Consider the following 24,129-nt stretch of genomic DNA (forward strand, 5'->3'; position numbering starts at 1 on the left):
GGAGTTCAAGACCAGCCTGATCAACAAGATGTAGACCCCATCTCTACAAAAAAAATTACAAAAATTAGCCAGGCGTGGTGGTGTGTGCCTATAGTCCCAGCTACTCAGGAGGTTAAGGCAGGGGGATCCCTTAGCCTGGGAGTTCGAGGCTGCAGTGAGCTATGATTGCACCACAGCCTGGGTGTGAGAGTGACACCCAGTCTCAAAGAAAAAAAAGCAACTGTGGACACACACTGAGCCCTCCCTGTGGGTGAGGCAGGATGCCAAACACTGTGTGAGGGGGTCATCTCATCTTCACAGCGTCCTTACTAAATAAGCTGCAGAGAGGTTAAGAAGCGCCCAAAGTCACAGAGCTGGTAGGAGGCAGTGCTCGGATGTGATGCAGATTTGACACTAACTTGTGGGCTAGCTACTGCTCTATAGTACCTGCTTAAAGGGAAAGGTCTTTCTCGATTACTTAGTTCATGCGTTAAACTGGTTGGTGTTGGTAGGAGATGGTGAGTACTGTAGTTCAGCCTTCTGGAGAAAGCTTGTCCGGCTTCAAGAGAATGTGAAGCATCTGTGATGGTCCAGGAGGGAGGTTCCCCTCCACCCCTTCACCACTTCACATTGAGCATTTACAATGTGTAGTGTCCGTGCTAAAGGTGATACTTTCACGATGACAGTATCTGAAGGGCAGGTGGGCGGAGGCCAGCCACAAGGAATCGAGGGGTCAGTGATGCAGCAATCCAGTGACATTGTTCACTTGCACTCACAGGGGTGTGTCATACGCAGCCCAACTCAACTGGAGTCCTGAGAGGGTGACCAGACCAGGATGGAGGCCGAGGGAACTCACCAGAGGTCCCCAGGCATCAGAGTGAGGTGGAAGCATCCTGATGAGCAGATAACACGTGCCCAAAGTTTGCGGGAGGAAGGCCTCCGGCAGTTTCTCTCCCTCCCCTTGGCTTTGACCCAGCCTACCTGGGACTACGCAGTTGAATCTCCAGGCCAGGTGCCTCAGGGAGGTGACCCTTCCTGCTCTGGGTTCTGCAGAAGCTGACAGCTCTGAGCTGGTGCCCATCAAGTACTGTTCTGCCCATTTTCACTCTCGCGGATGCATGGTGGTGCTGATACAGGCCCCGAGTTGAAGGCTCCATGGCTGCCCATGATAGGACAAAGCCAAAGAAAGCCAGAGTTAAACAGGCCCCTTGGGTCCCCTCCTTCATTTCATAAATGGCAAAACCAAGGTCTCGGCGGGGAAAGGGACTCAGCCGAGGTCACATACACAGCGCACTGATGGCCGAGCTGGGATTAGGATTCCCGGCGCAGTCTGTTTCTCTCATACTCCACAGCCTTCTCTAATAATAGATTTTGCTGCCGCGTTCTTCTTTATCAAGGGTTGGTCACATATTATCTCTCTGTCTTTCTTAAAACAATTATTCTTTAACATCAGTATATGGTCAGTCAGTGTTCAAATTTCCAACTATTTGATGTCAAAAAGCATTTTCTAACATTTGTATTAAATCAAGATCCAAACAAGATGCACACAATATGATTAGGTGATGTCTCTTAAATCTCTTTTAATCCATGGATTCCTCTTTCATCTTTCTCTTTTCCCTTTATTCTTTTTTATTTTTATTTTTCAGATGGAGTTTCACTCTTGCTGTCCAGGCTGGAGTGCAGTGGTATGATCTTGGCTCACTGCAACCTCCGCTTCCTGAGTTCAAGCGATTCTTGTGCCTCAGCCGCCTGAGTAGCTAAGACTACAGACATGTGCCATCACACCTGGCTAATTTTTGTATTTTTAGTAGAGACAGGGTTTCGCCATGTTTCCCAGGCTGGTCTCGAACTCCTGAGCTCAAGCAATCAGCCTGCCTCGGCCTCCCAAAGTACTAGGATTACTGGCATGAGCCACTGCAGCCGGCCCAGAAATGGTAATTTCCTAATTCTATCATCCTGTCTTCATTTATTAGCTGGATTACTTCTTTTTTTTTTTTTTTTGAGACGGAGTTTCGCTCTTGTTACCCAGGCTGGAGTGCAATGGCGCGATCTCGGCTCACCGCAACCTCCGCCTCCTGAGTTCAAGCAATTCTCCTGCCTCAGCCTTCTGAGTAGCTGGGATTACAGGCACACGCCACCATGCCCAGCTAATGTTTTGTATTTTTAGTAGAGACGGGGTTTCACCATGTTGACCAGGATGGTCTCGATCTCTTGACCTCGTGATCCACCCGCCTCGGCCTCCCAAAGTGCTGGGATTACAGGCTTGAGCCACCGCGCCCGGCCTTTAGCTGGATTACTTCTAAAGAGAAACCCTCCTTGTAACTATTCCATTACTTGGGGTCTTATCTCATCAATTCTGGGAGGATTCTTGGTACATGGGATTATCCTCACTTTCATGTTAGGCCAGAGGTCAGAAGGGCTGAGGGAGCTGTAGCCAGCAGATCTGGCTGGCCCCAGTCAACCAACTAAAATCATAATAAATAATTAAAAAGTGTGGGCTGGGTGTGGTGGTTTATGCCTGCCGTCCCAGCGCTTTGGAAGGCCTGAGCAGGAGGCTTGCTTGAGGCCAGGAGTCTGAGGCTGCAGTGACCCGTGGTCACTGCACTCCAGCCCAGGCAACAGAATGAGACCCTGTCTCTACACAAATTGATAATAAAGTGGTTGTTTTAAGGCCCTAAATCCAGCAGCAGCCCATGGGTGGCAAAACCAGGCCTGGGGGCCCCTGGGCCATTTCCTCCCTTCACAGGAGGTCACATCTGCACAGAGTCATCAAGAGCATCTAGTTTAGCCTCAAAAAAAAAAAAAAACAAAACAAAAACAAAAACAAAAACCAAGCATATTCACCATTACCCTTTTTCAAAAAATATATTTGTCTCTCTTATTATAAAATATATTGCCAATTTTTTAATGCAAAAAAGAGTTGTTCTATTTTTAATCTGGGGAAATGTAAATGCCAGGCTGATCATGTGTCTTGGATGAAGTCTGGAGTGTCCTGGCACCCACATGCCTCTTTAAACATCTCATCTGATACTCTTCCTACTGCCTCCCCATGCCTGTTCCCCTGCAATACAGTTATTATTATTATTGTTATTGTTATTTTTGAGATGGAGCCTCACTCTGTTGCTCAGGCTGGAGTGCAGTGGCACCATCTTGGCTCACTGCAACCTCCGACTCCCATGTTCAAGCTATTTTCCTGCTTCAGCCTCCCGAGTAGCTGGGATTACAGGCATGCACCACCATGCTCAGCTAATTTTCGTATTTTTAGTAGAGACAGGCCACCGTGTCTCTACTAAAGGTTGGTCTCAAACTCCTGACCTCAAATGATCCGCCTACCTCGGCCTCCCAAAGTGCTGGGATTACAGGTGTGAGCCACCCTGCCTGGGCTGCAACCACAGTTTTGCACTCCTCCAGCCTCTGAGCCACTGCAAATGCCATTCCTCTGTGGAACTGCCCTTCCTGCCCTTCCCGTCTGATCTGTCCCACTTACCTTCTCTGACTCAGTTCTCCTTGTCACTGTTCCCCCAGCAGGTCACACCTACTGAAAGTGGCCAGGATCACTGTGTCCAGGACAGAAGGAAAAGAAAGAGCCACGTGGGATGCAGTTAAGTTTCACTGCGTGACCACAAGCAGCCTGGTTTTACCTCTCACTTCTCTGTGGTCTCAAACAGTCCCACAGTGTCTGAGCTAAACAGGGAACCACCAACCCACCCAAGCTCTGTCATTAGGAGTTGGCATCTTGCTGCATTCCCTTGTTTTGACGGCTGGCAGTGAGGCTTGTGAACAAATGGGCAACCCAGAAGGATCTTTCTTTTCCTTTTTCCTTCCTCCAGGCTTGTTCTTTCTACTCGGGAAGCCAGATGCTTTAGAGCTTAATTACACCCTGCAGTTGGAAGCACAGAATGTCAGAGCTGTAAAGGAAGAATCTTATTATAAATAATAGCTACTAGCATTTATTGAGCACTTACTCTGTGCCAGGCACTGCGCCAGGCCCATTTCCAGGCCTTACCTTGTTTAACCTTCCCAGCAATTCTAGGAGGCACTTACCATCATCATCCCTGGTCTATAGAGAAGGAAACTGATGCTTGGCAAGGCCCCAGGGCATTTTCCAAACTGTGCTAAATTAAATGTAGTGGCACAAAGAATTAGTTGGTGTTGGCGAAAAGGGATTCCTTTGACAAATGCTGTATACTGCATCCCCCCGCCAACTCCCAGAGAAATTCACAATGTACATCCACATACTAAAGTCCCTGAGAAGTCCTGTAGCAGTGAAACCTGTTTAGATCAATGTCTCTTCTGTTGCAGACCTCACAGAACTGTTTATCCAAAGAGCACAGTTTGCAGAACATTGGTATTGACTAACCTTCTCATTTTACAGATGGGGTGCCAGAGGCCCAGGCAGTACTTTTGGGGTAGACGAGGCACAGCTTCTGGCTGTCTTCAAGCCCACAAGAAGCATAGAGCAGAAGAAGACAGACTAGGGCCCATTTGGCCCACTATTTGTTTTTGTAAATAAAACTTTATTGAAGAGGTTCTGATTAAGCTCCCATAGTTAATGGATGAACCAATGGAAGCCCAGAGAGGATGGTTGACTTGCCCAATATCACAGAGCCATTCAGGGACAGAGGCAGAAGTAGATCACAGATCTCCAAAAGCCAGGCATGCTATTGGGTTGTGAGTCCCATGGCACCTGGACCCCTGCCTCACTCTCCTGTCTCTGTGTAGAACATACCCAGGTACTGCTCCTTTTCTGCGATTGTGCAGGCACCTAACCTGCAAGGCATTTCTTTAAAATTTCTTAAAGAAACCTTGGCGCGAACTACCTGGGTGTCTCCCTCGGCCTTCAACCTCTGCAGGTAAACAGCAGGGGCCAATCTCGAAGTCTCTTAGGGGGCAAAGGCTGAACAGGGCAGTCTATGTTTAATTCTGTACCAGATGCAGTAAAACCTCATTAACTTTCCCACTGCCAGTTTGAAACGTGAGATCTGGGCAAACAGGCAGAAGGTAACCTTTGCCCGTTCCAGGAAGAGTTTGTCAAATAAATGAAAGGTGTAAACAGGGTTCTAGGGGGGTTGTTTAAAACCACTTCATAAAATAAATGATGTTCAAAGGCTCTTGGGCCTCCTTGAAGTACACTGTCATCCAGTGGCCATAGATTCACATGTTTCTGAAGGTGCGTGGGTCATTTACAGTTGAATATTCAAATAAAATCATTCTTATCTCTTCATTAAAATGGCTCATACAAAGAACACTTGTTGAAAATGTGAACAATTTAAAATCTCTGCAGATGCAACCGTTTTCCTTCTGGCAGGTTCATCCAGCAGGTGATACTAATTGGGAGCTTTTATTAACCTTGAGATCTGGAGGAGAGGGACTTCTTACTGACTCTGGATGGCCCAGGCATGGCAGAGGGCTAAAGGTTCATCCAGAAACAGCTGCAGAGACAGCAGGTTATAAAGCTCCGGGTGGCAGCTCTTCCTGGGGTAGCCGAACTGCCCAGATGGCCCTTCCAGAGCTGGGAAATGCAGACTTGTCCCTGAGGTGGAGGGTAAAAATAGTCCCGTGTGGGTGGCGACTGGGCCCAGAGGCACTGGCTTTCTTTTCTCTAGGGCAGGGGAAGGGAGCCAGTTGACAGACTCCCCTTAGGCTCCTGAGCCCCGCTAAGCCTGGGCTGGGGGGAGTCTTTCCCCAACATTGAAGCAGCCCCACCCCCACCCCCAACAAACACACACTATGCCAAGTGCTGGAAAGAGTCTGCGCTTGGTGGTAAGGTAACTAAGGATTTAAATCCTGGCTGTGCTATTACCAGCTCTGTGACCTGGGGCAAGATCTTTCTCCTTTCCCAGCTTCTATTTTCTCTTCTGTCAACTGGGGCTAATGATTTCTTTCTACAAGTCTTTCTGTGAAGAGTAAATTACAATAAGAGCTGATGTGTTTCACTCTGCAACCTCGCTCTTCTGTCCCTCTCCCTTCCATCCAGGGGCTCACTTTCTAGCACATTCTTCAAGAGTGACTCTGAGGCAAGCCAGCCGCCATGTCATGAGGACACTCAAGCAGCCCCATGGAGAGGTCCAGTGGCGAGGAACAGAGGATCCCCCTGCCAATAGCCAATGAGGAACTGAGGCCTCCTGCCAACAGCCATGTGAGGGATCACCTTGGAAGCCACTGGCCCCTCCCTAGTCAGGCTTTCACATGGCTGCAGTCCTGGCCAACACCTTGACTGCAACCTCATGAGAGACCTTTAACCAGAGCCACCCACCTAAGCTGCTTCTAGGTTCCTGGCCCTCAGAAACAGTATGAGATCATAAATGTTTGCTCAATTTGGGGTATTTATGATGCAGCAATAAATAACAAATCCCCTTACCTTTCAGGGTTATTATAAGAATTAAGAGTTAATGCCAGGCACGGTGGCTCAAACCTGTAATCCCAGCACTTTGGGAGGCTGAGACGGGTGGATCACAAGGTCGAGAGATCGAGACCATCCTGGTCAACATGGTGAAACCCCGTCTCTACTAAAGATACAAAAAATCAGCTGGGCATGGTGGCACGTGCCTGTAATCCCAGCTACTCAGGAGGCTGAGGCAGGAGAATTGCCTGAACCCAGGAGGCGGAGGTTGCGGTGAGCCGAGATCGCGCCATTGCACTCCAGCCTGGGTAACAAGAGCGAAACTCCGTCTCAAAAAAGAAAAAAAAAAAAGAAAAAAAAAAAAGAGTTAATACACATCAGACTACAACCAAACTTGCTGGGCCTAGAGGCTCAGGAAAGGGCAGACAGGGCCAGGCACAGTGGCTTACACCTGTAATCCCAGCACTTTGGGAGACCAAGGCGGGTGGATCACCTGAGGTCAGGAGTTCAAGACCAGCCTGGCCAACATGGCGACACCCCGTCTCTACTAAAAATACAAAAATTAGCTGGGCGTGGTGGTGGATGCCTGTAATCCCAGCTACTTGGGAGGCTGAGGCAGGAAAATCACTTGAACCTGAGAGCTGGAGGCTGCAGTGAGCCAAGGTTGTACCACTGCACTCTGGCCTGGATGACAGAGCAAGACCCAGTCTCAAAAAAAAAAAAAAAATAAATAAATAAAAACAAATAAAAGGAAGGGCCTACTGAAACCTCAGAAGGAGGAGGCACTGAGCGGGGAGTGGTTGGCTGGGTGCAGGCCAGGTGGGTTTCCGCTCCTGATGTGGATGGGTCTGGGAGACCAAATATGCAAATGGACAATGGCCAGACCACATATTAAAGTAGAACTCTGTCCCAAAACCTGAAGCAACAGCCCAGAAAGTCAAGGAACAACCCTGCAGCAATCAGTCAGCCCCTAATGGCAGGAGTGGATGGTAACTGACAGCTTCCCTAATTTTGTCCCCACTTCCAATGCAGGACAAACTGGAGAAAGCTAAATATGCTCTGCTAACCAATTACTTAGGATGCCCCTTTTCTAATTATCCCACCTGTAGCCTTCCTGCACCAACAGCGAGTACCTGGGTGTACCTAAAGCCTTCCCCTTTTTCCACTATAAAGCCTTCCCCCTCTGCCTGTCTTTGAGTCTCCATGAAAAGCAAGTGATGGTGGCCGACTCCCTTACTGTAGCAAGCTCTGAATAAATAACCGTTGCCTGCTCTCATTTGGGTGGTCTTTGTTTATGTCCATAAGCCCAAGCTCTCTCTCTCTATCCCCTCCTGCTCCTAGGTCAAAGATGTCTTTGTCCCTCCCCTTTGACTTCCCCAGGGATGATTGAAGAGAGGAGGATGGGAATAATGAAGAGCATGGCTTTGGAACAGGACAGATCTGGGCTGAGATCCTGGCTCTTGATGCTTAACTAGCTGCATGATCTTGAGTAAGTCAATTAAACAATCAGTGCCACTGTTTCTTCATGTCAAGGGGACAGTCCAGCAGAAACCCAAAGGCTAGTGTGAGAACTCAGGAAGGAAATACATTTAATGCACTGGGCATGTAATAGGTGCTTAATAAAGGAAAGGTCAGCCATCACATCAGCCTCCTCACAACTGGCTGGAGTGGACAGGCCCCCATTTCGCATCCTCATTCACCCCACCCCATTCCTTTCCGTCAGGCTGTCTGACTTCAGCTGGATGCAATTAAGATACGGACTCCAAGTCCAGGGTCAAAGCCTAGGGTTGGTTTCAAGCCAAGGATGGGCAAAGAATATAATTGAGCATTTCTCTACAGAAATCCAACTGGGCCAAAGCAGAGGACAGAATGTCCAGGCCAGACACCTGATGACTCCCTGTTTTGTCCTGGCTCTGAGGGATGATCAGTGCAGGGAGACTCCCGCCCAGAAAACTGCCTGCCTTTGTGCCAGTCCAGCTTTCCCAGGACTGAGGAGCATGTGTCAGGTTGTTTCCCAATCTGGGGAGTGTGTGTGTATAGGCATCGATGTGTGTGCCTCAGTTTCTTCATCTTTAAAATGATCATTTTGCCAGGCACGGTGGCTCACGCCTCTAATTTGGGAGGCTGAGGTGGTAGATCATCTCAGCCCAGGAGTTCAAGACCATCCTGGGCAACATAGTGAGACCATGTCTCAACAAAAAATAAAATAAAAAAATATGGTGGCACATGCCTGTGGTCTCAGCTACTCAGAAAGTTGAGGTTGGAGGATCACTTGAGCCAGGTGATCAGGCTGTAGTGAGTTGTGATCGCGCCGCTGCACTCCAGCCTGGGCAACAGAGTGAGACCCTGTCTCAAAATAAATAAAATAAAAAGAATTGTAATAGCTTACCAGGATATACAAACACGCTTAATGTTCTAATAATGAGTATCGGGATGGGTATGGGTGTCTCAGTCTGCTTTGTGCTGCTATAATAAGATACTTGTTATAAAGAGGGCAAGTTATAAATAGGAGAAATACATTTCTCACAGTCTGGGGACTGGGAAGACCAAGATCAAGTGGCCAGCATCTGGTGAAGATCTTCTTTCTGCATTATAACATGGCAGAAGATATCACATGCCAGAAAAGCAAGAGAGAGAGAGAGAGAGAGAAAGAGAAAGAGGGGTGGAACTCATCCTTTTATAAGGAATCCACTCCTGAGATAATGACACTAATCTATTCATGAGGGCGGTGCCTCCCCTCCCCCGTCCCAAACAATGGCAGCATCACGCCCCAACCTCCCGATACCTCCACACTGGGGATCAAGTTTCTAACACATGAACTTCAGGAGACGTATTCAAATCACAACAACAGGGGCTCTGAGATGCCTTTGTGTTGGGGTACCCTGAACCCCTTCACTCCAATTTGCCAAGCCCTTTCCATCCCCTTGTCTCCCACTTCACTGCCACCACCAGCATTCAAGTCTCCAGCCAGCATCTTTTGCCTGCATTATTGCAATAACAAAGTGCTTTCCTTACTCTCCTGCCACAACCAAAGCATGCAAATTAACACACACATGCAGGGATGGTGAGAAACAATCCCTGTCCTCGCTCCCCACTCAGGCGAAGACTTTCAAAATAATAATAACGATGCTGTGGGGAGCCCTCTTTTCCCACAGGGCATGATTGTTCACTGGTACATTTCCGGAGAGCAATTTAGTAGGAAATACTTTTTGATTCTAGAGGTCCATTTTTCAAAATATAATCTAAATAAAAATCACAGTTTCAGCACAAATACTTTCTTACAAGGCTCTTTATGGTAATATTGTTTCTGATGAAAAAGAAAAGAAGGAAGAAAGGAAGGGAGGGAAAGGAAGGAAGGAAGAAAAGGAAGGAAGGAAGGAGGGAAAGAAGGAAGGAAAGGGAGAAGAAAAAAGAGAAAGAGGAAGAAGGAAATAGACATACAAGGGGAAACGGTGAAATAAATTGCAGTGGTCCATACCTTAAAATGCCATTCCTTTACTACAAATGATGTTGTAGATCAGTAGTTTGTGCATCATGTGGGAGCTGTTGAGGGCAGGAGGTGGAAGCAATCTGGGTTTTAATAAACCCTCCAATTTTTCAGAGCTGTAGTTGTAGCTGACCATCGCTATGGAAAGTTACACTGTTAAGTGACGAAAGGTTAACGAGGCAGTAAGCAGGAACAGTACATCCCAATTTCTCTTATCTGGAGGAGTTTATACCCGGGTGACAACATCGACATTCTCTATGAAGCCAGATTATAAGATTTTAGAACTTTTTCATTTTTTCTAAATAGTCTACAATGACTACGTTTGTGTAAAAAGGAAAGGAAAAAAACCCAGCAATTTATTTTTTAATTAAAAAAAAAGTAAATGGGACCGAGTTGAGGGGAAGGAGCAGGGAAGGAAGCCGAGAGCCCGCCTCATCGCGACAGCTTTCACCCCGGGAAAGCTGGGAGGCGGGACCGCCCAGGAGACCCGGGGCCGGTGGGGTGGGCAGCGCCAGGGGTCCCGGCGACTCCTCTGAGGTCTAGCAAGGCTTACAAGGGCTTAAATAACGACAGAAGAGTCAGGGCAGACTTCCCGAATAACTTCACTGCTAAGGGTATCAAATCCTGGAACGGGCACCTTGGGGAGGTTTCCTAGCGCATATCGGACACCGGGTGCCAGGAGCCGGTGGAGTTTCGCCGGCCGTAGGACAGAGGCTGTCCGATCTCCCGACCTCCTCCAGCCCCGGGACTCCAGAGAGGCTGCGCCCGCGGCGGGATTCCCGCCCCCCGGAGACGCCGCGGGGAGACCGGCGGGGCGGGGCCGGGCCGTTGCTAGGGGAGGGGCGGCCAAGCGCGCGAGGAACCCGGCGGGCGACCGCGACGCGCACTCGGTTCTCCGGCTCCAGCTCCCGCACCGCCTGTTGCTCGCTCCTCTTGGCGGCCGCTTCCCGCCCGGTGCCCAGGGGTAGGCTGCCCGAGAGGTGCCATCGCGCGGGCAGCCTCCCGCCTTCGTCCCTTCCCTGCACCGCAGGAGCTGGTCGGAGGCGCCTGGAGCTTCCCCGAGAGCGCGGACGCCGGCGAGCAGCCCAGTGCGCACGGGACTGCGCGCCGAGACCCCCGGCGCTGCGTGCGCGGCGATGAACGTGACCTTCCTGAACCACAGCGGCTTGGAGGAGGTGGGCGGCGTGGGCGGCGGCGCCGGGGCCGCCCTGGGGAACCGCAGCCACGGCCTGGGCACGTGGCTGGGCTGTTGCCCCGGAGGCGCACCGCTGGCCGCCAGCGACGGGGTCCCAGCGGGGCTGGCGCCCGACGAGCGCAGCCTGTGGGTGTCGCGCGTGGCGCAGATCGCCGTGCTCTGCGTGCTGTCGCTTACCGTGGTCTTCGGCGTCTTCTTCCTGGGCTGCAACCTGCTCATCAAGTCCGAGAGCATGATCAACTTTCTGGTGCAGGAGCGCCGGCCCTCCAAGGACGTGGGCGCCGCCATCCTGGGGCTGTACTGAGCGCCATCTGGGCCCGCCCTCGCCAGCGCGACTGCAAGAAGGACCCAGGAGACCTGGACCCTCGCCCTGCTCTCCGCGCTCTGCCGCCGCCTCCGAGCAGGCAGCGACGTGCCTGGGGAGTCCTGGCAGGGACGCGGCGAGACTCTCGGCGGGGGCGCGGGAAGGGACTTGGACGCCGGCTTGGTCCTGTGTACGCTGCACCGTTGCGGGATGGGAGAGTAGGGGGCGAGGGTTCTTACCAGGTTTTTTGTTGTTTTTAAGACATTCGGGCCAGGATGGGGGTGGATACAGGGATGCCATTTGGGGCTGCGGTCGCTCGCGTGGGAGTTTTGTGTGTACGTTGGTGCGGGTGGGTTGGGAGCAGGGTGCAGGGAGAGTGGGGATGATGTGAAGCGTCAGAGTCGCTGAGCTTCTTGGCCTGATTTTGCGTTTGGAAAGAAATCTTGTAATAAAACTGCAGCCGTAGGGCTTCGGGCAGCTTCCCATCCGTGCCTGTGGGGTGTGTGTGTTGGGCGGCGGAGGGCCTGTACCCTTCTGGCGGACACTTTGAGCCCCTTGGGAGACATCCAGCCCCTGCGTGGACGCTTGGCTGGGGAGCCGACTGCAGGTCAGGGAACCTGGGGCTCCACGCGGAGGCCAGAGAGAGGAAAGGGAAAGGGAATCGTTTTCTAAGGCCAGCGGCGGAGAAGGCACGTCCTCTGGGACAGCCAGACAGCTGGTGAGGTTAATTAAATCACTGGATATTTGAGTCTTCTATGAGATGAAACAAAATCAGTGAGCTGAGTCCAAAATGGAGAAAACAGGAAAATTAATAGATCAGGGCAGTGAACAAGGAATTCAATTTGGCAGAGGGGGAAAACTAGCTCTAGTTAAAATTCTCATTGTAAAGCCAAAAGCCCCTTCTAAGAGCTTGCTTTGTCTCTACCCTTATAGCAGGCAGGATGAAGTAGGCTGGGAAGAAACCCCCTCTTTGCATCCACTGGTGGTGGTGGTGGTGGTGGGGTGGCAGCTTTGTGGTGATGAAGTCCCAGGATGTTTATCATGAAGTGGAGAAAATGGCCTCCAAGCGCAGTAACCTGCAGGGGACTTGGATCCTCCCATTGCAGGATGCCCCAGCTGTCCAGAAACACTTGTCTCCTGCAGGTGCTAACTTCCTGCAGCAGTGTGGGGCAGCAAGAACTGGATACTCCCTGGCAGACAGGGAGAGGGCAGCTCTGCTCTCTGGAAGTGGGGACAGGGGGACCTGAGGACACTGGAAAAGAAAAGACGGGGCTTTCTGGCCTGTCTCACTACCCCAACCTTAGCCCTAGTGCCAACCCCACTCCAGTGGTTCTTGGAAGACTTGGTTGGGGAGAGGCTCTGGATGCCTCTCTTCTCTTTTGCTATGGGTGGAAGTGAAGAAGAACAAGGAGGAAGGTGGCTGAAGTCTTAGCTGGTTTTAGCTAAGAGACTCGAAGGAAATGCCATCTCGTGTCTTTGGCACTAGTTTCATTAGGGAGAGGCTTGGCACAGGTTTGGGGGTGTTATCTCAAAAGCACAGATGGTCCCTGGCTATGAAGGATCCAGAGTCGTCCTGGCTCCCAAGTGCTCCTGTGCAGTCAGAATCATCATGACCAGGATGTGCCCCATCTCCCCACCCTGGTCGTTCCAGTCTCAGACCTGAGAGAAGTTAGGCCGGGCCAGGCCAGTGAGGCCAGGAACTGAGGCTCTTTGTAAAGTCTCTAGGGGCAAAACCCCAAATGTGGAAACTGTTCTGTTGATGGTTTGGTGTGACTCGCAGGAAGTCCAGCCTGATCTGGGGATAGCAGCCTTCAGTGACTCAGGCAGCCTGGATAAGTGGCTTCATCGTGTAGGTGGTGCAGTCATCTGGAGCCTGAGCTGCCCCCAGTGGCTTGGGGAATGCAGCTCAGGCAGCTACAGGCATTCTCATAAAATGAGAATGACCAGAAAATGGTTTCAGAAAGAACACAGGCTTACACACTTTTCCATCTTGCCAAGTTATTGCGAACACTACGAGAACTCTCCTCCAATAAAATGGGTCTGCTACTAAATGTGATTGGGGCGAGAAGAGAATGAGTCAAGAGTCAAATTAAATTTTTTTTTTTTTTTAAATTCAGACAGAGTCTTGCTCTGTTGCCCAGGCTGGAGTGCAGTGGCGTTATATAGGCTCACTATAACCTCTGCCTCCCCGGTTCAAGTGATTCTCCTGCCTCTGCCTCCTGAGTAGCTGGGATTACAGGTTCCCACCACTATGCCCAGCTAATTTTTTAAAAATTATTTTTAGCCCAGCGCAGTGGCTCACACCTGTAATCCCAGCACTTTGGGAGGCCGAGGCAGGTGGATCACGAGGTCAAGAGATCGAGACCATCCTGGTCAACATGGTGAAACCCCATCTCTACTAAAAATACAAAAAATTAGCTGGGCATGGTGGTGCCTGCCTGTAATCCCAGCTACTCAGGAGGCTGAGGCAGGAGAATTGCCTGAACCCAGGAGGCGGAGGTTGCGGTGAGCCGAGATCGCGCCATTGCACTCCAGCCTGGGTAACAAGAGTGAAACTCCGTTTCAAAAAAAAAAAAAAAAAAAAAAAAATTATTTTTAGTAGAGACTGGGTTTTGCCATGTTGGCCAGGCTGGTCTTGAACTCCTGAGCTCAGGTGATCTACCTGTCTTGGCCTCCCAAAGTGCTGGGATTACAGGGATGAGCCACCATGCTCAGAGAAATTTAAAAAAAAAAACTTTTATAATTTTTCTTTCTTTCTGTCATAGCTCCTTGTCAAAGGAAAGTTAACTGTTTTGAATTTGCTAAAAAGGAAAGCCTTAGTGGGGAAGCTTTGCAGGATTTTCCCTCTGTTTTAAAAACAGATAGTGGCCGGGTGTGGTGGTGCACACCTGTGATCCCAGCACTTTGGGAGGCCAAGGCAGGCAGATCACCTGAGCTCAGGAGTTCAAGACCAGCCTGGTCAGCATGGTGAAACCCCATCTCTACTAAAAAAAAAAAAAAAAAAAAAAAAAAAAAAAAAAAAAAAAAAAATTAGCCAGGCATGGTGGCAGGCACCTGTAATTGCAGCTACTTGGGAAGCTAAGGCAGGAGAGTTGCAGAATTGCTTGAACCTGGGCGGTGAGGGTTGCTGTGAGCCAAGTTTGCGCCACTGCACTCCAGCCTGGGCAACAGAGTGACACTCCATCTCAAAAAAAAAGAAAAGGTGGTGAAGACACGGGTGTACTAACATGTGTTTGGGTCCCCTGTGGTGTACAAGTGTGTACACGTGGGCACATGGCGTGAGTGTATGCTCACACATGAGGCTCACACACAGGCACAGGCAGCTCAGGCCTCAGGAGGAAAACAGCCAGCAGGAGTGGGGTCCTGAGAAGGGGTGAGGGTGAGAGGTCGCATTTGTAGATCATCCTAGTTCTCCCCGGGAGTCCTGAGGCTCGCAGGGTGTTTACTGGGCTGCCTTATATAAACCTTAGGGCCGGGGTGGGAACACTGAGGTACATAAGGTAAAGTGAATGAGGAACAGTCCGGCACAGAGCCAGACAGATCAGAATCCTGAGCCATCAGGGTGGAGGATAAAGAAGGCGCCTAGTTCTAGACAGCCCCACTCACCTGTAACTGCTGTCCATTGACAGCTCTTCCCAGGATGCACGGTAAATCTCAGAGGGTCTTGGGTTCCCAAGAAAGAAGGCCTGGGATCCTGGTCTTCAAAATCCTGGCTGCACTGCTTCCTAGCTCTATAACTCTGGGGAAGTAGCTTAAGCTCTCTGTGCCTCAGTTTCCTCACCTACAAAACAGGAGCAATAGGGGACCCACAGCTTTCACGATGTGATGTGTTTAAAGAAGCCGGCACAATGCCTGGTGTTTAGTAGACACTCAATAAGGACAATGAGGATTATTGTTAGTTTTATTTATTGTATGAACTCTTTCCCTAAAGTACGTTTGGTTCTCAGAAATGGATTCCCAAACATTTGCAATTTTCAAAGCACTTTCGTAAACATGATGAAAATAGCAGCGAATGCCTAATATGCCAAGCACTGAGCTTCCCCTACCCCATGAAGAAGGTTTTGTCACTGCTTCCATTGTACAGATGAGGAAACTGAGGCTCCAGAGGTTGCTTGAGGTCAGGCAGCTAGAAAGGGGTGGAGCTGGGATTCAAACCAGTTTCACTCGAGGTGACCTCCTTTGCTCCCCACAACACATTGGTAAGAGGAGCAGATGTTCCTTTAATTTCCTGTTTACAGGAGAGGAAATTAAGGTTCTGTTTACTGTTCATTCATTCCACCAGTGTCTACTGTGACTCTCCTGTGGGCTAGCCACTGTGCCAGGTACTGGGGGAACAAGGGATGGCAGACCTAGAGTCTGCCCTGGCCTGCAGCCCCCGAAACCCGGGCACTTGCTTCGCTCCCCAGGTAGCTAGTTCCATGTGTCTCCAGGCCTAGGTCAAACCCTTCACATCCTGTCCTCTGAGTTGGGGATGGTACTTCTGGGGTCAGCTGTGCCCTTACTAGCAACATGTCCCCTAGAACGGGGACAGTAGGGAGGGCTTATGTCACCACATCCACTTACTTTCCCACTTGCTTGTCTAGGCCAAGTTCACTCAGTGCACGGCTGTGGTTGCTGGGGGTCATCCTCCCCAGACCCCAACTCAGTAGTAGATAGAAGCCTTGAGCATTGCGGGTGGCTTCAGAGGGAAAGAATGAAGCAAGGTGGCGGGTGCAGCAGACGTGGCCCGCATCTAGCATTCCAGTTTTGAGGGAAAGGCATACATGTACACATGTGTGTTGCACGCATGCACACACACACATTTAAATAAAAAGAACTTAAGTGGGATTCCCAAGCAGGACTCCTTGAGTACAGATTCAAAGGATGCTACTCGGAAATCCCACTTAAGTCCTTTTTATTCGACACTTTCTCACCTGGCCAAGTTAGAGCTGACACTATGAGAAGTTATACATACCTAATAACCTTGACGTACGAGACCTGGGTTTGCATGTCAGTGCCAGTATTTATTAGGTGTGTCCTATGTCACTCTCCTAGCGCTGGGTTCTAAGGAGGTTGCAGAGATGAAGGCAACTCAGGCTCTGCCCTCGCGATGCTAACATGACTGCAGAGATGACCATCCACACGGGAGATTTAGTGCTGCCATTCTCTGTGCCTCAATTATTTCTTTTTGGGTAGCCAACGCCAGTCAGTGGGGTACAGGGTTTGGGGCTGCAGACCAGCTGTAATCCTGGATTTCTCCTGGGGCCGGCTTTGCAGGGGAGTGTCTGGGCAGAAAGCCCAGGACACGGAACCTGCATGTTGACAGTGATGCAGCCAGATGGGCAGAGGCCAACATCCGTCACCAACGGTCACATTGCGCGGACTGCTGGTTCCCTGTGAGCTGGGCCAGACTGTGGGAAGCTGCCAGACCTGGATTCCACCTTGTGCTCCAAAGCTGGGGTTCAGCAAGGGTTTGGGGGGCCCAGTGTGCAACCCTAATCCCTTTGCGGGGATCCTTTCCTGTTCCAGGTCCTCCTTCCACCTTGGCCAAGAGCCAGAGCTCCTTACAGGGACTTCTTCCCGTTACAGCTGGACTGGAAAGGAAGGAAGGAGGGAGAGGAGGAGGAGGAGAAGGAGGGGAAAAGAAGAATATGAAAGGAGAGCAGGGAGAAGATGGGAGGGACGGAGAAGGCAAGAGAGGAGGAAGAAGCGGGTGGCAGGAGAAGCAAAGCAGGAAGCCAGGGTCTCGTCTCCTGCCCCAGCCCAGCCCCACGGTTCTATCAACACACAGCCTGGTCCCACCACAGTAGGCTGTCGCCTCTGGGTGTCTCTATAGGAAAATAAAGCAGGGAAGCAGCAACACTGAGGGTGATTCTGGTTGAGACAGTTCCCTGTCTTGGGAAGGTCTCTCCCCACTACATGTGCCCTGTGCCCTCTGCCCATCCCACAAACTCAAGGCCCAGCTGTAAGTGTGACCCTTCCCCAGAGCCGGACCCTGGACCCCACCTTTCTCTCTACTTCCGAAAGCTTCACCCTCGCCGGGGAGGGAGAGGTGCCTAACAGGTGTGGCCCAGCACACAGAACAAAAACAGGTTAGATGAGTGGCCTTGAACCCCACACAGATCCTGGCAGAGCTGCATAGCTCCATGATTACATGTATGCACTTAATTCACTGTGTTACCAGGAGCTTTCCATGCACTTTCTCGCTTAAACTTCCTAACGACCTAGAGAGTTCAGCTAGAGCACCTCGCTTCACAGATGAAGAAACAGGCCTGGTGAGGTGTGCGCAGAGCCGCAGAGCTTGAGGCATAAGAGACAAGTCTTTGATTCAGGCAGGTCTGGGTGCGGGACTTCCCTGTACACTTCCTAGCCATCAGAAAAAGTTGCTTCACTCCCCAAGGCCTGTTTCTTCATCTGTAAAGCGAGATGCTCTAGCTGAGCTCTCTAGATCATTGGGAAGTTTAAGTGAGAAAGTGCATGGAAAGCTCCTGGTAACACAGTGAATTAAGTGCATACATGTATTCATGGAGCCATGCAGCTCTGCCAGGATCTGTGTGGGGTTCAAGGTCAGCAAAGGATGTAGTTAGGCCAGGCCAGGGTGGTGCGCTGAGTCGCAGAGCCCCCAACCCAGCACTGGAGGAGCCAAGCCATGCCGGTACCTTGACTGTCAGCTCAAAAGAGATTGCAGAAGCCACGGAGTGCAACCCTATTATATTTTTCCTTTTTAATTAATTTATTTAATTTTATATTTATTTATTTTGAGATGGAGTCTCACTCTGTCTCCCAGGCTTGAGTGCAGTGGTATGATCTCTGCTCACTGCAACCTCCACCTCCTAGGTTCAAGAGATTTTCCTGCCTCAGCCTCCCAAGTAGCTGAGATTATAGGCGCCCACCACCACGCCCGGCTAATTTTTGTCTTTTAGTAGAGACGGGGTTTCACCATGTTGGCCAGGCTGGCCTCAAACTCCTGACCTGCATCAACCTTCTAAAGCGCTTGGATTACAGGCATGAGCCACCACACTCAGACTGTTTTTTTAAAGCAATGATACAAGTAATTAACATAGCGACAGAAGAAAAATATTGGCAAAAAGTAGCCGTATTACTTCAACTAGAAGAAATCACTATTAATCCTTTGACATGCAGCGTTTCATATTTTAGGGGATCGATAGAATTAGGTTTGAGATTTTTTTTTCTGCAGAACATGTTAGTCTAGCATATGCACAATTTTGAACATATACTGTGATACTGTTTTTTCTCTTACCTGTGTATGGTGATAGAGGTTCGTGCCAGGAACTAATATCCATATGTGCCATCCTTCTCAGGCCTGCACCCAGTTTTTTTTTCTTTTTTTTTTTTTGAGACGGAGTTTCGCTCTTGTTACCCAGACTGGAGTGCAATGGCGCGATCTTGGCTCACCGCAACCTCCGCCTCCTGGGTTCAGGCAATTCTCCTGCCTCAGCCTCCTGAGTAGCTGGGATTACAGGCACACGCCACCACGCCCAGTTAATTTTTTGTATTTTTAGTAGAGACGGGGTTTCACCATGTTGACCAGGATGGTCTCGAACTCTCGACCTCGTGATCCACCCGCCTCGGCCTCCCAAAGTGCTGGGATTACAGGCTTGAGCCACCGCGCCCGGCATGATGGTGATAGTTTCTGTTGCTCCAGTGGTCCCCGCATGGAGGGACACCCCAGGCAGGGCTTTAGGATGTAAGCATGGGAATGAGTCACACATTTGTTGGGCTGGGGCAGAGAAAGGATGCAGTGCTGTGAGACAGAGTTGGGGCATTTTTTTTTTTTTGAGATGGAGTTTCGCTCTTGTTACCCAGGCTGGAGTGCAATGGCACGATCTCGGCTCACCGCAACCTCCGCCTCCTGGGCTCAGGCAATTCTCCTGCCTCAGCCTCCTGAGTAGCTGGGATTACAGGCACGCGCCACCACGCCCAGCTAGTTTTTTTTTGTATTTTTAGTAGAGACGGGGTTTCACCATGTTGACCAGGATGGTCTCGATCTCTTGACCTCGTGATCCACCCACCTCGGCCTCCCAAAATGCTGGGATTACAGGCTTGAGCCACCGCGCCCGGCCCCGGGGCATTTTTTTTCCCTGATGATTCAGAAACAAGAGGAGAGCTTCAGGGGTGTCCACAGTGGGGAGGGAGAAGAAGAGGCTGAGTCTGGAATGGAGGCAGTTGGAGGGGGGAGGTCTCTGGACGCCTCCTTCCGCCTGGTTTCTCACTCAGGGGTATTCACTGAGCACCTGACTGGTACAGGGTGCTCTATTGGGCTTGTCGGAGCTGAAGAGAAGGAACAGCAGTGAGGGACATACAGGGGTCTGCATTGGGCCATGCTGTATGCCCCAAGCTGAAGAAGCCCTCTATCCCAGGATGGTCCTCTTCCTGGGGCCCCGATTCTGTAAGAGCACTGCCACTGTCATCTTTCCAGCCACCTGGTGGGAAACCATGTCTGACTCCTTCACCAAGCCTGGCAAATTCCGTGTTCAATGCGGCTCTCCCTCTTGATCACCTCCCTGCTTAAGCCCTTAACGTTTTTGCCTGGGCTGTGCTACAGCCCCCAAACATTCTCTGTGCCCCCTACCTCCCTCTTTCCTTATCCCTCCTTCACTGCCATCAAGGTGATTTGCCTAGTACACAGGTGGCACCACGTTGCTTCTCTCCAGTAGCCTGCAGTGGGTCTCTGTTGTCTATAGAACTGTCTAAATGCTTAAGCCAGTGTTCAAGACCTCCTGGGGTCTGTGCTAAACCTTCTGCACCAGTCCATTTCCCGATATTTCTCTCCATGTTCCTGTGATCCAGCCTCCATGCTCTACCTACAGAACGCTGCAGAATTCACACTCCATGCCTCTGTTCCTGCTGCTCTGCTTCCCCTAAATGCCTCTCTTCTCTTCTGCCCTTTGAGGACCACTTATCCTCCAAGGTCAAGCTCAAGTACAACCTCACCCATGAAACAGAATCATAATAGTTTCTCACGTATCTCCTCCACACAATCTTGTGCATCTTGGTAATGACAGCTAATGCTGATTGAGCCTTTCTATGTGTCAGACTCTGTTCATGTATTAACTCTCCTAGGAGGAGGCTTCTGTTACCATTCTTTACATTTGAGGAAACTGACGCCCAGCAAGGTTAAGAGACTTGTTTGAGGTCGTGCAGCCAGTAAGTGGCATAGCTGGGATCCAGAGCCAGGCAGACCAGTGTCTGAAGTCACACTCCACACCAGCAGGCAACATGGCCGCAGTGCATGGCGCGGGTCTTACTCTGCATCCTGCTATGGTTAGGTTCTCACGCCCATCTTCCCCACAACACTTCCCATGAGAACCAGAACTGTCTTCCCTGTGTTTGTATGTCCCACAGCACCCAGCACAATTCATGGCTGGAAGGCCACAAACCGTTGTTGAACACACAGCCCTGCTTTCAAGGGACTTCACACATCACAGAAATCAAAGATATTTAACCAAATAAGCAAAAGGAGGAGGGTGAGCACTCTCTCTAGTCAGATTCAAATACAATTTCATGGAAACAATTTCCCTTTGAGGTGCTAATAAGCATAATGGCCATTTAGAGAGGGCTGTTCACATGCCAGGAATGGAATGAAGCACTTTTCATAATTCTTTCTGATTTTTCTCATCACCCACATCAAATAATTCCTGCAAGGCAGATGCCGCTGTCATCTCCACTTAATGAAACAAGGCTCAGATTGCTTAGGTCACTGATCTGAAACCACAGCGAATAATGGATAGAACCAGAGTTCAAATCCAAGTCTGAGTTCAAAAGGTATTTGCAGGTCAGGTGCGGTGGCTCATACCTATAATCCCAGCACTTTCGGAGGCTGATACAGGAGGATCTCTTGAGCTCAGGAGTTTGAGTCCAGACTGGGCAACACTGTAAGCCCTCGTCTGTACAAAAAATATAAAAAATTAGCTGGTGTGGTGGGGTGCACCTGTACTTTCAGGTACCCTGGAGGCTGAGGTGGGAGGATTGCTGAAGCCCAGCAGGTCGAGGCTGTGCCACTAAATAAGTCATAAGGAGGCTGGGCACGGTGGCTCACAACCCCATCTCTACTAAAAATGCAAAAAAAAAAAAAAAAAAAAAAAGTAGCTGGGCATGGTGGTGAGTGCCTGTAATCCCAGCTACTCAGGAGGCTGAGGCAAGAGACTCGCCTGAACCAGGGAGTCGGAGATGGCAATGAGCCAAGATTGCACCCCTGCACTCCAGCCCGGGCAACAGAGACTCCGTCTCAAAAAAAGAAAAAAAAAAGTCATAAGGATGATGTATCTGACGGCCTTGAAGAGGTGTGAAGAGGTCACACAATGGGCCATGATCGTGCCATCACACTGTAGCCTGGGCAACAGAGCAAGACCCTGTCTCCAAAAAAGTTTGTTTGTTTTTTTGGAAGGTACATAGCTAGAACACTTCACGCTTTCAATTATATTTTTTAAATGAAGCCATGCCTTGATTTTTCTGTCTCATTATCTGAGATGCTGGTAGAACATTTTTGTGAGCACTTCTTACTTTGTGATGATCCCACAATCATGGAATAGTACTACTGCTACTGGTGATGATGATGAAGATGAGGAAGAGAGAAATGATCCATCATTAGACATACTATAAGTTGATTAGTACATGGTTATGTATAGACCATACAAAAGTAGAGAAAGAAAGAGGGTTATGTCAGGATGGTGGGCTAAATACTCCAGCTCTGCATCATTATAAACAGCAGGACATATTAAAGAAAATTCACAGAAGTCAGGCATGGTGGCTCACATCTGTAATCCCAGCACTTGGGGAGGCCAAGGCAGGAGGATCACTTGAGCCCAGGAGTTCAAGACCAGCCTGGGAAACATAGTGGACCCTGTCTCCACAAAAAAACAAATTTAGTCCCAGTTACTCGGCAGGCTAAGGTGGGAGGATCAGTTGAGCCCAGGAGGTCCAGGCTGCAGTGTGCTGTGATCGCACCACTGCACTCCAGCCTGGGTGATAAAGTGAGACCGTGTCTCAGAAAAACAAACAAACAAACAAAAAACAAAAACACACACACAAAAATCAAAGAACAAAGAGAAGGCATAGCATTGCTAGAAAACAGAAGGGGTACCCTGGCTGGACCGGAAACCATGGAGATTTCCCGGAAATTGGGTGGCTGAGGGGGATGGCCACAGTCCATAGACCAGATAAGCAAGGTCCACCACAAAAGCTGGGAACTGCTCCAGGGCGCCATAATCTGGGACACAGTGGACAGGGAAGCAGGAGGGGCACTCCCAGGGTGCCACAGAAATTGTAGTCAAAATGACCAGCCTTCTCTCCTTGCCCCAGCTCTTCTCATTAGCACAGGCAACATTCAGGCTTTGTCATGAGCAAGGCACTACAGAGGATGCAGAAAAGGAGAAATCATTTGTGCCCATGGGAGGCTGAGACGCACTGAGCTGTAAAGATTGGGACAGATTTGCAATTGCAATGAGAAGGCAGAGCTGCCCCCTGGGTCCTTTCACTATGCCCTGGGCCCTGCCCACCCTAGAACATGCCTTATTATTCTCCTGACTGCAGACTTGGATAATGAGATACTCCACTTCTAAAAATGTGATTTTATATTAATGTTTCTGGGATACACATATGGGCCATCACACATGTACTTATTAGAGGGTGAAAAACTCCAGTGAATTGCCATGGAGATGAAACATGGAATCAGGTTGCCATGGTAACGAAATTGTTTCTGAAAGGCCACATCACCTTGGAAAGTAGGAAGCTCCTGTCAAAGCACTGCAGTCAGAGCCCAAATCACAGACCTTCCCATCAGGGCCGGGTGCTCTTTCCATTTCTTTGATTTCTCCTTTTTTCTTTTCTTGTCATTTCCAAGGACGTGATTTTAATTTTAGAGACCTTAATCAATGTCTGGCTGTGCCCCTAATGTCATGGGCACCAGGTATCTGAGGGCCTTGAAGAGGTGTGAGGAAGTAGGCTGTCAGCCCCCATCTCTGGCTCTCTACTGATTTGCTATGTGACATTGGACAAGTCACTTCTCTCTTGTCCTGGGTCTCCTCCCATGCAAATCGAGGAGGCTGGACCGGGCGGTCTCTCAGATCTTTCCCATGTTTTCTTCTCTCTTTCATGACACTGTCTTGCTGGACAACCAGCCTCCCTACTTCCCGCCTCCCAAGTAATAGGCCGGTGAAGCTGTCCGTGGTGCTGAACACTTGGCTGTTGTGCTCCTAGGCCATGTTCTGTTCTCCACAGGTCCTGGCTGTTTTCAGCACTCTCAGAGGCTGCTGGTCTCAGATCACCTCCATTAGAAGCCTAGAAATCTGTCTGCAGCTGGAGAGGAGTATCCAAAGGGCCTTGAAGGTCAGAAAGCCCTTGAGGAGGAATCCAATGTGCCCTATCCTGATTCTGACACTCGTTCTCAGTGGGTTTTTGATGAAGCCACACCTCCTCTGTGGACTTTAATTTTCTTGTCTGTGAAACTGAGGTAGGGACAGATGGTCCCTAACACCTGATGGTCCCAGAAGAGTCCTGGAAGCTTGCCTTGGATACGGGGAAAGGAGAGCCCATACCAACTCAGCCTCACTTGTAATCCTGGCGCTTTGGGAGGCTTAGGTGGGAGAATTACTTGACGCCAGGAGTTTGAGATCAGCCTCGGCAACAAAGTGAGACCCTCTACAAAAAAAAAAAAAAAAATAAGAAAATTAGCTAGGTGTGACGGCACATGCCTGTAGTCTCAGCTGCTTGGGAGGCTGAGGCTGGAGGATTGCTTGAGCCCAGAAGTTTGAGGCTACACTGATCTGTTATTGTCATTGCACTCCAGCCTGGGCAACAGAGCAAGATGCTATTCTCTTTAA

General features: G+C 49.9%; 2 protein-coding genes across 2 annotated transcripts in view; one reads left to right on the forward strand and one right to left on the reverse strand.

Moving 5' to 3' along the window:
* The first annotated feature begins 10,636 nt into the window (after window positions 1–10,636).
* Window positions 10,637–11,793, forward strand: RPRML (reprimo like). The gene has a single exon (XM_003943613.4). It carries the CDS (start codon window positions 10,946–10,948, stop codon window positions 11,306–11,308), a length of 363 nt encoding a protein of 120 aa, XP_003943662.1. The 5' UTR covers window positions 10,637–10,945; the 3' UTR covers window positions 11,309–11,793.
* A 9,289-nt stretch (window positions 11,794–21,082) lies between these two features.
* The window catches only part of GOSR2 (golgi SNAP receptor complex member 2), a 41,142-nt gene continuing 38,095 nt past the window's right edge, over window positions 21,083–24,129 (reverse strand). The window contains exon 7 of the mRNA XM_074388785.1: window positions 21,083–23,947. The gene's annotated coding sequence lies outside the window, so the exon portion shown is untranslated. The remainder of the gene's footprint in view (window positions 23,948–24,129) is intronic.

Source organism: Saimiri boliviensis, chromosome 17 (genome assembly GCF_048565385.1).
Source record: "Saimiri boliviensis isolate mSaiBol1 chromosome 17, mSaiBol1.pri, whole genome shotgun sequence".
Lineage (NCBI taxonomy): Eukaryota > Metazoa > Chordata > Mammalia > Primates > Cebidae > Saimiri > Saimiri boliviensis.